The 14,735-nt window shown below is 35.2% G+C and overlaps 1 protein-coding gene and 1 pseudogene across 1 annotated transcript; both read right to left on the bottom strand.

Moving 5' to 3' along the window:
• Positions 1 to 7,034: 7,034 nt before the first annotated feature.
• On the bottom strand, positions 7,035 to 10,149 carry LOC102585588 (L-ascorbate oxidase homolog; annotated as a pseudogene).
• An 817-nt stretch (positions 10,150 to 10,966) lies between these two features.
• Positions 10,967 to 14,735, bottom strand: LOC102588016 (L-ascorbate oxidase homolog). The gene is made up of 8 exons (XM_006366529.2): positions 14,377 to 14,735; positions 14,180 to 14,289; positions 12,937 to 13,207; positions 12,752 to 12,854; positions 12,308 to 12,653; positions 11,867 to 12,232; positions 11,543 to 11,621; positions 10,967 to 11,467 (listed from the first exon to the last, which is right to left on the bottom strand). The coding sequence occupies exons 1-8, from the start codon at positions 14,512 to 14,514 to the stop codon at positions 11,255 to 11,257; spliced, it is 1,626 nt and encodes a 541-aa protein (XP_006366591.2). The 5' UTR covers positions 14,515 to 14,735; the 3' UTR covers positions 10,967 to 11,254.

The raw sequence follows: 14,735 nt of genomic DNA on the forward strand, positions 1-14,735 counted from the left end.
GATTATGATCACAAAGGTTCTCAGATATATCAGATTACTTGTGCTTTTCCTCACTCATAATTTATGAGCTTATATAGGCTTACTCGATCAGCCAAGTTGACAACTTTTGCATATTATTATCAGTCCCAACTCACAAGTCTATTGAAGCCATTAATGTCTACAATGTGAATAGCCGCATGCATGCTTATTTGACGCGTTTGAACCGTTGGGTAACTGGCGGGAATATTAAATGAACCAATAGAATTAGTCAAAATGATTACATTGTTACTCCTTCCATCCTAATTTATTTGGCACCCTACTTTTTAATTTTTATCGTAAATTTTGACCCGAAATCTTTAAAACTTATATATTTAAAAATTACATTAAAAGTATTATAAGTCATAATATTTGACAATTCAAAATATTTATAAGGCATATAAAAGAACTGCGGTAAAATAAACTCATTATATACCACATAAATTAGATAAGAGGGGGTGTATAAAAGGCCATTTTGTTATATATTTTTATTATTATTTCCTGATATTGAATTCCTGAAAACACGTTTGATCATAAAATTTTGGAATTCAACTTTAAGTTAAATTTCAATGATCTTTTAGATTCATAGTCAAACACACTTCAATTTTCAAAGTATTTTTTTCACTTTAAAAATAAAAATTATTTTTTTCAAATACTCACAATTTTCATGCTCAGACGGTCCCATAAATTATTGACGACTATCTCTAAAATCTATATTTCTTAATTAGATCGAAACTTCGTCAACGGTAGCTACTACCGACTCTAACCAATATTAATGTTGCCATTGTGTATAATGGCATGGCAAATGGGCCATCGTCTTTACTACTATATCTATTCTTTGCATAGAATATTTGGATTATCAATCTTTTATGTATGTGCTACTTGATTTGAAATATGATAATCAAACTAATTAATGTTTGGTGTGAATTCAGATATAGAATTTTTAATTTTTTTAAAAAAAAATTACATATTTATAAACTACATAAAATGTACAATAAGTCACACTACTTAACAATTCAAAATATCTAGAACATATTTAAAAATATTATGATCAAAGAAAAAATCATTTGCCTGATAGTGACCAAGACAAACACATAATTGAAATGGTGGAGTAACTCTTTAGTTTAGACTTTAGACATCTTATAATATGGATAACAAAATTCAAAGACAATTTAATACTTGAGTACACTTCAGGTTAAGATATTAACATTCAAAAATCACATTTGTTTACTTAAACTCTGTATCCAATAAATTAGAACACATGCATTGAAACAATTAGAATACTGTTTAAAGGGAGTAAGTAGGCGTTCGGAGATGCAATATGAAATTGTTATATAAAATTATGAGATGAATTTAGTGTTTGGATATGCGATCTCGCGCTGATTTCATATCATAAGATAAAATTTCAAATTCTCGAAAAATCATGATTTGAGATTTTTCAAATACAAAAATTGACCCACAAGTTTATAATTTGTAAAAATAACTCTACATATATATCTACTAACCATTTATTGCATATGTAAATAAAAGTTATAATTCATATCATTACTTTTTAAATCGTTTATACCTCATATAATGATTATTCTCACTAACATAGTGTTAACAGAACTCAAGAAGCAAAAGAGGAAAGGTCCAAATTATAGTTAGAACACTGTTGGTCAGTTAGGAAAAGTTAGTTAGTTAAAAGTTAGTTACATTCAAGAAACAATTAGAGGGATGAGTATGTGTATAAATACAAGACTAGAGTCTCAATGTAAAGTAATTTTTTTGAAGAAATAATATACTACTCTGTTTCAATTCATCTTCTTCTTCTTTAAAAGTCATCTTCTATAAACTTTCATGGTATCAGAGCATCGATCAAAGTCTGAGTAGATCAGGTGTGTGAGTTACAGATCTTGGATTTCTGAAGATCAGAGTCTCAAGTTGATTAAGCTTCCGCAATTACAAAGTGAAGATGGTTGATATGTCTCAAGAAATTAACAATGGTGGCCATGTTACTGATTTCAGTAATGGTGGAAATCCTGGGAACAATAATCCCACACCAGCTACGTCAATGAGTCAAGGAATGGATTACAATCATCCACTGTTCTTAAGCCCAGCTGACATTAGTGGAGTTAATCTCATTTCGTTTCAACTTGTTGGAATTGAAAACTATGTTGTTTGGAGTAGGTCTATTAGATTGGCTCTTCTTGGAAGGAACAAGATTGGGTTGGTGGATGGTTCATGTACAAAAGATGGTGTGTCTCCTGAACTAAGGAATCAATGGGAAAGAGTAAATGCTGTGGTTCTTTCATGGCTTCTCAATTCTGTTTCAAAAAGTCTGTTAGGAGGAGTAGCTTTTGCCTCCACTGCTCAAAGTGTTTGGAATGATTTGAAGGAAAGATTTAATCGAATGGATGGATCAAGAACCTTCAGTCTGCATAAGGAAATTGCAACACTGCAGCAAGGTACAGATTCAGTGTCTGTCTATTTTACAAAACTTAAGAACTTGTGGGATGAGTTTGAAGCTCTAGTCCCATCCCCTGGTTGTAACTGTGAAAGATCAAGAGGTTTTATTGATCATGTAAATAGGCAAAAACTCTATCAATTCCTTATGGGATTGAATGAATCCTATGGACAGGCTAGAAGTCAAATTCTATTAATGAGTCCTATACCAGGAGTGAACCAGGCGTATGCTATGGTTGTCAGTGATGAGTGTCAAAGATTTGCTTCTAACAGTAATAGCATGGGTATGAATTCTATAAGTATGTCTGGAGTTGATCCATTAGCAATGTACTCAAGATCTGGAGGGTCTACCAGTGCACAAGTACCTAACAAGTTCAAGAAAAACTTTGGTATTGTCTGTGAATTCTGCAGGTGTAAGGGTCATACTAAAGATCAATGTTACAAGTTAATTGGATACCCTCCTGAATTCAAGTCAAAGAGGAAGGCAGTTAATGGAGCAGGAAATACTGCCTACATGGTGGTGAATGAATCCAGTAATACAAGAAGAGAGGCATATGATGGTGTGTCTGATAGCTCTACATCATTTAACTATGGATTTAACACAAATGTGCCTGGTACAAGTAGCAAGTCATTTGCTGGGAATAATGACGAAGATGAGTGTGCAACACACCTGCAAGGTTGCACTTTTACCAGAGAGCAATACAGCCAAATACTACAAATGCTTAAGCAGAATAAAGGGACTGCAAACACAGGAAATGCAGCTCAAGCTCATGGAGTTCAGGCTCATGAAGTTCAGACTAATGCAGCAGGTAAGGCTCTATTAGTATCTGAAAATAATGATGTGTTGATCATGAGTGTATGGCATAAGAGACTAGGACATGTGTCATCTCACATTTTGAACAAGTTGTTCCCTGTAAACTCAGATTGTATGAACAGAGTTTTGAATAAATGTAGTGTGTGTCCTTATGCAAAACAAACAAGAAGTGTGTTCCCTGTTAGTAGTATTAAAAGTACTGAGTCTTTTGAACTGATTCACTTGGATATTTGGGGTCCATATAAGAAGGCAACTTTTGATGGTAATAGATTTTTCCTTACAGTTGTTGATGATTTCTCAAGAATGTCTTGGATTTTTTTGTTGAAAAATAAGTCTGATGTCTGTGTATGTGTATCACTGTTTCTGAAGTTTGTAAGAACTCAGTTTGGTAAAACAGTCAAGAAGGTCAGGTCTGATAATGGTACAGAGTTTGTAAACTCTGTATGTGCAAATATGTTTAAAGAAGGAGGTATAATACATCAAAGGTCATGTCCCTATACTCCACAACAAAATGGAGTAGCTGAAAGAAAGCATAGACACATCTTAGAGGTAACAAGAGCCGTGAGGTTTCAAGGGCACATTCCTATTAAGTATTGGGGACAGTGTGTACTAGCTGTTGTATATCTAATAAATAGGATTCCTAGTAAAGTCCTAGGAGATAAATCTCCATATGAGAGGCTATATGGAACCAGGCCAATGTTGACACACCTAAGAGTGTTAGGATGTCTGTGTTTTGCTAAAAATCTATCAGAGAATGATAAGTTAGCATCCAGGTCAAAATCTTCAATACACATGGGGTACTCAGAAACTCAAAAAGGTTACATATTGTTTGATTTATCATCAAATAACTTCTTTGTAAGTAGAGATGTCATATTCAAGGAGTCAGTGTTTCCCTTTATGACTACATTCACAAACAAAGAAGTTGGTCCTTTTGTGGATAATATGAATGCTGAACTACTAAATGTAGATTGGGTTGCGAGAGTTGACAGTGTGACTAGAGATATTACTCTTGATCAAAACTGTTCACAAGAAATGCAAAGTTCTGAGGAAAGTGAACAGGAAATGGTAGAAGAGACTACTGTGATGGAACATATGGAGGAAACACATAATTCTGAGAATCAAGGAAATCTGGAAGAAGTTGTTCCAAGAAGGTCTACAAGAGGGGTACATCCACCTGTATGGATGAAGGATTTTGTGTCTCTAAATATTAACAAGGAAGTACAATTTCCTATATCAGATTGTGTGTCTTACAGACATTTATCTAAGAATTATCAGCAGTTTGTTGCAGCAACCTCTATAAATACAGAACCTGCTACTTATGCAGAGGCAAGTAAGGAACCAAAATGGGTAGAGGCAATGCAAGCTGAGATAAAAGCCTTGCAAGATAATAACACTTGGGAGCTTGTTGATTTGCCCAAAGGGAAATCTCCAATTGGTTGTAGATGGATTTATAAAATCAAATATAAGTCCACTGGGGAGATAGAAAGACTGAAAGCAAGGTTAGTAGCAAAGGGGTACAGTCAAAAGGAGGGAATAGATTATAAAGAAACTTTCTCTCCTGTGGTAAAAATGGTTACTGTTAGGACTATTCTAGCATTGGTTGTGTCAAGACGCTGGCACATTCACCAAATGGATGTTTATAATGCATTCTTAAATGGTGATTTACAGGATGAAATCTACATGAATGTGCCTCAAGGATTTGCTAGTCAGGGGGAGAACAAGGTATGCAGACTGATCAAATCCTTGTATGGTCTTAAGCAAGCACCAAGACAATGGAATCACAAGCTTACTGAAGCATTACAAAACCTTAACTTTAACCAAAGTCAGCATGACTATTCCTTGTTCACAAGGAAGAACTCTGAAGGAATTACAATAATATTGGTGTATGTTGATGATATCTTGATTACAGGAAGTAGCTTGGAGCTGATAAAAGGAACAAAAGATTCTCTACAACAGATATTCAAAATGAAAGATTTAGGTGAGTTAAAGTATTTTCTTGGGATAGAATTTGCAAGATCTGAGGCTGGAATTGTTATGCATCAAAGGAAGTATGCACTTCAACTTATATCTGAAGTGGGACTGTCTGCTGCTAAACCTTCTGGCACACCTATTGATGTGAATGTCAAGTTGACATCTAAACAGTATGATGATCAAACAGGGCAAAATCAAGAAGACAAACTTGTAGATCAAAGTTCCTATCAGAAGTTAGTTGGAAAACTCCTATACCTGAACATGACTAGACCTGATATTTCTTTCAGCATCCAAACTTTAAGTCAATTTTTACAACAACCCAAAAGGTCTCATATGGATGCTGCACTTAGAATTGTCAAGTATATCAAACAACAACCAGGTCAGGGTATATTACTGTCAAGTAATCCAAACAATGAGGTAACAGCCTATTGTGATGCAGACTGGGCAGCTTGTCCTATTACAAGGAGATCTGTAACAGGCTATGTAATCAAACTTGGAGAGTCTATAGTATCCTGGAAAGCCAAGAAGCAAACAACAATATCAAGGAGCTCAGCTGAAGCTGAGTATAGAAGCTTGGCATCTACTGTGGCTGAGTTAGTTTGGTTAGTGGGAATGCTGAAGGAGTTAAAAGCTGAAGTAAGGCTTCCGGTACACATACACAGTGACAGCAAGTCTGCTATTCAGTTAGCAGCTAATCCAGTCTATCATGAGCGTACTAAACATATTGAAATCGATTGTCATTTTATTAGAGAGAAGCTGCAACAAGGACTAATCAGTGTGAGCTACATACCTACTCAGAACCAGCCTGCTGACCTCCTCACAAAAGGTCTAACCAAAGCACAACATGAGTTCTTATTGTCCAAGCTAGGAGTTCTAAATATATTTGTCTCTCCTAGCTTGAGGGGGAGTGTTAACAGAACTCAAGAAGCAAAAGAGGAAAGGTCCAAATTATAGTTAGAACACTGTTGGTCAGTTAGGAAAAGTTAGTTAGTTAAAAGTTAGTTACATTCAAGAAACAATTAGAGGGATGAGTATGTGTATAAATACAAGACTAGAGTCTCAATGTAAAGTAATTTTTTGAAGAAATAATATACTACTCTGTTTCAATTCATCTTCTTCTTCTTTAAAAGTCATCTTCTATAAACTTTCACATAGAATTTATTATTACTTCAAATCAATTTCTACTTTACCATTTATATTCACCAAAATCATTTTTTTTTTATCAAATATATTTACCAACAAATGGCTCAAAGTAACAATGTTGGTTCGTCTTCTTAGTCATATGAAACGAGAAATGCAAGTTCAACGTGAAAAGATTGTTCGTATTATGTGAAAAGATTATAATGAAGACTAGTACACCACAACTAATTATGTTTAATTTTATTTTCTTATCGAATTAAAGTTTAATTAATAAATATTGTATTTTTTAAGAATATCTTTGTGATAGTGTATTATGTGATTTTATAAGCTTATGCTTATTTGGTAAGATTGTATAATTAATTGGGACAATATTAATAGTTTCACAACTTATGAAATTTTTATGTTTATGAGAAAACATACAACATAAAAAGTTCAAATTGTATGTCAACGTCATCTCATGATTTCATATCTTGATTTCAAATTATGATTTCATCTCGCATGATCAAACGGACTAAGTAAATGTACAAATAAAGTTGACCTGTTGAAAAAGTTGCATATTAATTGTTTTAGATAAAAGTAGGTCCTAACATATATACTTTTTGGCATATATTAATTGTTCTTAATTACTTGTCAATGTGTGATGCTAGTCTTTTACGTTGGTCCAAACATTTGAAAACCAAGGAAATTACATTTATAACAATTTACAACAAAAACAACAGCTAAATAGTCTTAAAAGGGAAAAATCACTTGAACCAAAGATAACTTAATAAAATAAAGAATTGAATTATTTCAATGAGCACAATATTGGTAACAACTACTTGAAGCCTAGACAGTAGATATAAATGTAATATGATGCTAGTCACCTTCATGTAACAAATCTGCAGGTTGTTCCAATTACTGGTGCAAAGTTCCTCAGCTTGATGCTCTTCCACAAACAAGAGCATTGCTGGGAATTGGATTCTCATCTCTCCATGAATTTACGGGTGAATAAACTCGCAGATAAAATTGTTGTCCTAAATATTGACGAGCCCAATTCTGAGACCTTATATTCCACATTCCCACATTGTCTAATGGCATGTATAGTGCAGTCCAGGACTTTGGGTATACCTATCAAAATAGATCGAAATTGCAAGCCAACTAAGTGCTTAATTTCACAAATTAGTCCAAAAGATGTTATTTGAACATTGAAGTTAATATTAGTTACCTGAACTGTTGAACGAGAAATTGTGTCCCTTAAATTGTATGTTAATCTGCTTGCAGGAGTCCACTCTCCTCGACCCATTCTGTTATAAAGAATTTGACATTAATTATTAACTTACAAGAATTCTATTTGAGATTTTTACGGTTAGTGTCTTGCAACTTTAGAAACTCACCCCACAACGAAGAAATGGTGTCCATCAATGTGGTAAGACTGCACACTGTCTTCTAAATTCTCAAATATAACCTCAGTATAAGCTCGAAAATCAGCAGCCATAACGGATGTCTGAAGGTAAGCACCCGATCCAGTAGGGCTATCTGGAATGCTTCCAAGGGTAAAGACCCCGGGAATATTGAAGTGATCAGCAAGTTTAAGTGGTGTATCTGCTGGAACAAATGACACGCTGTTGATAGCATATCTTTACTTCCCATTGATGATTGGAGCTGAATTCGCAAGTCTAATTGTGCGTGTGGTGTTAATCAGTCCATAGTGGTAGGAACCCTGAGGGTTAGGTCTCGGTCCACTAGCTGATAGATTACGCCTGTTATCATTCAAATAGTTAAACGTCTCGTTCTATGACAAAACAGCAGTTTACTTTACAATTTCCTAACAAGTTAGGAACTTTGTTCACTAGCAATTCAGAAGGAAAGTTATTTGGTACTCGTAGCAAGAATCGTTGTTGTTGTAGTTTTCACAATAAGAGAAATGCACCTGAGAGATCGGGCCTGATTGAAAGACCAATCAATTTCAATTGTTGGTCCACCAGGAGGAGGGCCAGAAACACTTCCTGCTGAGTTACTATAACGAAGAGTAGACGTAGCTGTGAGCACCTGAGATGTGAAACGCGTCGAGACAGCAATATAGTAATCTTGTGCAGGTTGATCTGCTGTTAACAACACAGAGTAGGACTGTCCCAAATGGATATCAAGAGAATCATATGTATTTTGCACAGTGTGAGTCCCTTCTACTTCAACTACCATCATCTTATGCCCCTGGATTCTGAAATTAACGGAAGTCGTGAGACCAACGTTTGATATCCGGAATCTGTAAATCTTGCCTGGAACCCCCCAAAAAGTACATATATCAGACTAACAGAACAAATAGAACACACCAAAAAATTTGTCAGGACTATGCAATGATTAAAGGGTGACCTTGATCAACGGTGAACGTATAACCATTTGATCCACGTCCATTAATAAGAATCCCGTCAGGGAAGGGAAGATCATGTCCACCATCCAAAATTGCTTTGAGGTCCTATAAAATGCAAATAAGCACATTGAAAATCAGAAAATGAAGAAGTAAATGTTCCCTCAGAGACTAAACTTAACGATAAGAAGCAAACGATATCTTGGAAGGGGAAAAACTCACACTGTGGTTTTGTTTGAACCAATCTCCAGTGAGTATGGTGAACTCTCCAGCAGGAGGAGGAAAAGGAACAGGAATCACGGAACGACTGGCGATATTTATGCTACCGAATCCTCCTGCTGCTTTGTGGAAAGCAAGGGAAGGAAAGTAGTGGAAACTACCAATCTGATCTTTGACTTGGAGAACATAAGTGAAGTTTTTGCCTGGTGGAATGGGACAATTAGTACCATAGACTCCATCCTGCCATGAATTTCTCCTCTGCTCGACACCATTCCTGAATCAGCATCATTAATTCAACAGAACATATCCGTAGCACAAGCCAATATGATGGGAAACTATCAGGATCATCGTAAGCATTTATATTTGTATATATTAATTAACTTATTGCATACATAAAAGTGCACCCTTAACACCAGAATAATTACTACCACAAAACAAGAAAAGATCATATTAAGCAAGGGGAAACCAATCAATTAGTGAAATCAAAGAACAGAAAGCAAGAGAAATTACCAGGAAATGAGAAAGGAATCATCCAAATTGTTGAAAACATTGATAATCAAGTTGTCATTGGTCACACACTGAATAGGTGGTCCTGGAAATTGCCCATTTATCAATATCCCCTGCCATTTTTAAACAACAAATATTCCTCAGAGGAGATCCTATATTCCTCTGTTGGGGGAACAGAGTGAAACAGAGAAAGACAGTCAATCAACTTTACATAGCTAACTAAAATCATTGTTATACGACTAGATGTTCATGTCTGGCATCCTCCAAAAATAGTGCATTTTTTAAGAAGTCGACATAGGTGCGAACAATATTTTTGAAAAATCCGAACAACAGAAAGGAAAAGAGGGTACCTGTTGTTTGACACCAAGAGGGTAAATATCCCCATATGTAACATTCCAAGTGTAGAACCTATAAGGGTCCTCCCCATGAATAAAATTTACATGAAGAAACATCATCACCATAGCCATTAAAGGCAACCAAGACCTCCATCCTCTTTTCATTTTTTTTTGTGTGTGTGAATAATTTGTGAAGAGAGTAGTACTTTTGTATGAGTAGAGTTAACTTAAGAAGGAAGTATGAAGACAGACCAGGCCGCTCCCCACTTTACTTTTGCCTAACTATTTCTTTTGACACGCTTTACAAAGCTTTAATTTGCAGTCTTTTTTGCTAGTATTGTCGGTGAAACTATGATTGATGGTTCATTATTAATTGCCTTGAAATTTGAATAGCGTATTGTGAAATACAAGGTGTCACCCTTTCCTACGAACACATCTCTTGCTATGCTTAATGCTTACCTCATTTCACTAAAGCTGCCGACTTTACTATAACTATTCAAATTTTAAATGTATAAATTTATAGTCTATAATGTACTAACAAAAAAAAAATATGAAGGATAAAATAAAATTTTAAATTAATTAAATTTTATTTCTATATTGAAAAAGAAGTCATTGTATTTTAAAAATTGGATAAAATAAAATAAGATCAAAGTTAATTGAATGGAGGAGGTAAACGAAGAGATGAAACTAGAAAGAAAACAATTGATAGTAGTATATCATTTTCAAAAGTCATGAATTAAATTTCTTTTATCATTAATTAAAACAAAAAAGTTTTAATTTTTCTAGGAAAAAAGGATAAATATACCACTAAACTATCCTAAATAGTATGCAAATACCCTCCGTCATACTTTGGAGACATTGGTGTCCCCTACCGTCCAAAAATTAGAGCATATATATAATTTATACTAACAGACATACACGTGTCATAATCTTATCCACCGACCCGACATTTATTAAATATCAAATCGATGGATAAGATTGTGTCACGTCTCCCTATTTAGTCTTCCATTAGAGTGGAGGGCATACATGCTCTAATTTTTGGACGGCAGAGGCACCAATATCCCAAAAGTATGACAGAAGATATATGCATACCATTTACCATAGTTCGGGTATATTTGTCCTTTTTTCCTATTTTTCTATTGTATCATTGTCTTGTAGTGTCATAGTAAACAAAGATTGAAAATTGAGCATATTTCAGAGCCTTAAACAAGAATTAGCTGATAATCAAGAATGGATTCTTCATGAATTGAGTTTTACAAAATGAATAGAGATTACTTTTCTTCTCATGCTGCAACCAATAATCTCACAAGTAATCCTAAAATGAAATGATAAACAAAAAAAGACAAGTGCTGATCAGAGTAAGAGCAGTTTTCTGCTACTTCCCCTTTAAAATTGTTTGCCATAACTCTTCGAAGATCGATCAGTCACCCTTTCGTGACTGGTTAAGCTGATAGAATTCGTTCCTTAGAGTGGACGAGTCTTGCGTCCAGATGCACGGCCACAGAGAAGAGCACCTATTGGAATTGGATACTCATCTCTCCATGAATTGACAGGTGAATAAACGCGAAGGTAGAATTGCTGGCCTAAGTATTGGCGAGCCCAATTCTCTGATCTAATGTTCCACATTCCCACATTGTCTAATGGCATGTATAAAGCTGTCCATGATCTTGGATATACCTGTTGATCACCAAATGAATGAAATGTTAAAAACAGATATAAAAGGAAGATAATCAACGTTGTAGTCGGAAATACCTGAATTGTACAACGTGAAATTCCATCTCTTATGTTGTAGTTCAATCTGCTTGCAGCTGACCATTGTCCATCATCCATCCTGTTCATCCAATCGGCGTTATAAATGCATAGAGTTTAATTTATCTCAAATTTCATGTTACTAATCTCACTTATTAGTAACAGTTACATGTAGTTATATTTTATGCGACCTGATGTCACTGTATGAAAGTTGAACTCAGAGAGATAACCGTCAAAGACAGCTCCTTTGATTTTTGTTTCTTTTCCTTTCTACATTCCCGGCTCTGATGAAATTGGATGAATTGAGTTGAAGTGAACAAAACTTACCCTACAACAAAGAAGATATGGCCATCAATGTGCCATGACTGAACAGTGTCTTCTGGATTCTCGAACACAATTTCTACGTAGGCTCTGAAATCAGCAGCCAAGACAGAGGTCTGGAGATAACCACCACCTCCAGTGGGGTAGTCTTGGATGCTTCCAAGGTTAAATACCCCTGGAATCTTGAAGTAGTCTGCTAGTTTGAGTGGTGTGTCTGCTGGAATGAATGACACACTGTTGACTGCATACCTCTTTTTACCATTAATCATCGGAGCAGAATTTGCCAGTCTAATTGTCCGCGTGGTGTTAACCAACCCATAGTGATAAGAACCTTGTGGATTAGGCCTTGGACCACTTGCTGTCAAATTTTGCCTGCACACAGAAATGGCATATAATCAAAAAGAACAAAAGTACAACAATGCAGGCAGTTCCTGATTCGCAATGTACCTAACAGATCGAGCCTGATTGAGAGACCAATCAATCTCAATTGTTGGTCCACCTGGGGGAGGACCAGAAACACCTCCCGCTGAGTTGCTGTAGTGAAGAATTGATGTTGCTGTTAGCACTGGTGAAGTGAAACGCGTTGAGGCGACAATGTAATAGTCCTGTCCTGGTTGGTCCATTGTGACCAATACAGAATAGGACTGGCCCAAATGGATATCAAGTGACTCATAGGTGTTCTGCAGTGTGTGAGTCCCTTCCGCTTCAACTAAGACCATCTTATGCCCCTGGATTCTAAAATTTATAGCTGTTGTGAGTCCAACATTGGAAATCCTGAATCTGTAAGTCCTACCTGGAAACAAAATTTATCAGAAGAGTTTATCGTCAGTATCACATATAAGCATTGTCTACTTTGCAAACGAACTTTGCTGCAATAAACAGATTGATCACCTTGATCAACTGTGAAAGTTAAACCATTTGATCCACGACCGTTCACTAGAAGACCATCAGGGAAGGGAAGATCATTTCCTCCATCTAAAATTGCCTTGAGATCCTGTGATACGTGCAATAAGATTCACAGTCAGTTAACGAATCCACAAAATTTCTCAAGAATATGTTTTTATACACTAACTCACAGTGTGATTTTGCTTGAACCAGTCACCAACCAATATGGTGTAATCTCCAGTAGGTGGAGGAAAAGGAATAGGAATCAGCGGACGACTACGTATTATAATGCCACCATAGCCTCCAGCAGCTTTGTGCATAGCCAATGAAGGGAAATAAAAGAAACTTCCAATCTGATCCTTCACTTGTAGAACATATGTGAAGTTTTGGCCTGGTGGGATCGGACAGTTAGTCCCATATACTCCATCTTGCCATGAGTTCCTCCTCTGTTGAATTCCATTCCTGTCCAATAGTCGATTATCGTGTTTTTATTAGCTACATGCTGGAACTTCAGGCAGATGACAAACTTGAAATAAATAAAGAGGCATAAATACCAATTGAAAAACAATCAAATTGTTCCAAATCGCGTAGTCATTACTACACATTAGAGAATCTCAAACGATGAATATGTTATTCAAGACTTCGACAAGTTCTAGATCTGGTTGTTATTCCTTAAAGTGAAAGTCATTTCTTCATAATTAAGTTATACCTTATGCAGAGAATTGAAAATTGGTCAAGACTACATTATAATATGATATAATGGTAAGAACATATTATTTAATATAACAGCTACATTAAGACAGCAACTCAGACACTGATATAGCAAAATAATTGTCCTAGTTTACCCTCAAACTTGCCTCCACCGACAAGTAAACGCTTCAACTTTGAGTATGCACGTCTAGACATCTCAACTCATCTCCACTGTCACTGTGTCAATTAAACACTCCCAACTTACAAAATAATCATCTAAACACCTCCAAAATTTATGTATTATGTCAGCATCAAATGTCTACAAGACACAAAATGGACAAGTTAAGGTATTTAACTGTCAATTGAGACCAAGTTAAATGTTTAGATATACACTCTCAAAGTCGGAGTACTTAGAGTAAGGTTATAAAATCTACATATAAAGTAGTTTACATAAAAGTAAAAAGGTAAACATTTAAACTTATATAAAATTGAACAAGTTGAAACACACGTCCTGCGTGACATAATACACATGAGGCACCACATAAGATACATATTGCTATGTAGAACAACACATATGTTTACTTGTTCAAGTTAATACAAATCTAAGTATGCACAATCAAAGTTGTAGTCTGTAGAGCATATATATATATACACGAGCTGAAACTAAGTTAAATGACACATTTATCTACTATGCCAAAGTAAAATGCTCATTCAAATATTCATAGGAAGATAAATAGTACTCACCATGACAACAAAAAAGGTTCATCCAAACTGTTGAAAACATTGATAATCAAGTTATCATTAGTAACACTATCAATTTGAGGTCCTGGAAATTGCCCATTTATCAATATCCCCTGAAATATACACAAATTACCTCACATTAAAATTAAAAATTAAAAAAAATACACATACTTCAAATCCAAAGCATTTCTTGATAGTACCTGTTGCTTAACACCAAGAGGATAAATATCACCATATGTAATATTCCAATTATACCATCTATATGGACTTTCTCCATTGGAAAAACCCAATAAGAATAAGATTTGCACTACCAATAAAGACCACCACAAGCTCCTCATCTTCAAATTTCTTTGCTCTGTTTCTCTAAATGTAACACTAAAATTAGAAAATGTAGATGAAATAACAGATCTAAACAAATTAAGTTACTTTTATTTTTCTATTAGTGGAAACTCTTATTTCTTTCACTTTATTTTCTTCACTTTAGACTAATCTAAATGAAGAGATCAGAAGATGTTGAAATTGCCTAACGAGTGAGCTGTCTCTGCTCTGCTTTTATGTA

This window comes from Solanum tuberosum, unplaced genomic scaffold, assembly GCF_000226075.1.
Source record: "Solanum tuberosum cultivar DM 1-3 516 R44 unplaced genomic scaffold, SolTub_3.0 scf00652, whole genome shotgun sequence".
Lineage (NCBI taxonomy): Eukaryota > Viridiplantae > Streptophyta > Magnoliopsida > Solanales > Solanaceae > Solanum > Solanum tuberosum.

Excerpts from the sequence above, each read along its gene's own strand:
- LOC102588016 (XM_006366529.2), bottom strand. The coding sequence starts at position 14,514 with ATGAGGAGCTTGTGGTGGTCTTTATTGGTAGTGCAAATCTTATTCTTA. Across the intron at positions 14,290-14,376 it reads CTCTTGGTGTTAAGCAACAG|GGGATATTGATAAATGGGCA; the intron begins GTACTATCAAGA and ends TGTATATTTCAG. Across the intron at positions 11,622-11,866 it reads CATATCTTCTTTGTTGTAGG|GATGGATGATGGACAATGGT; the intron begins GTAAGTTTTGTT and ends TTGGATGAACAG.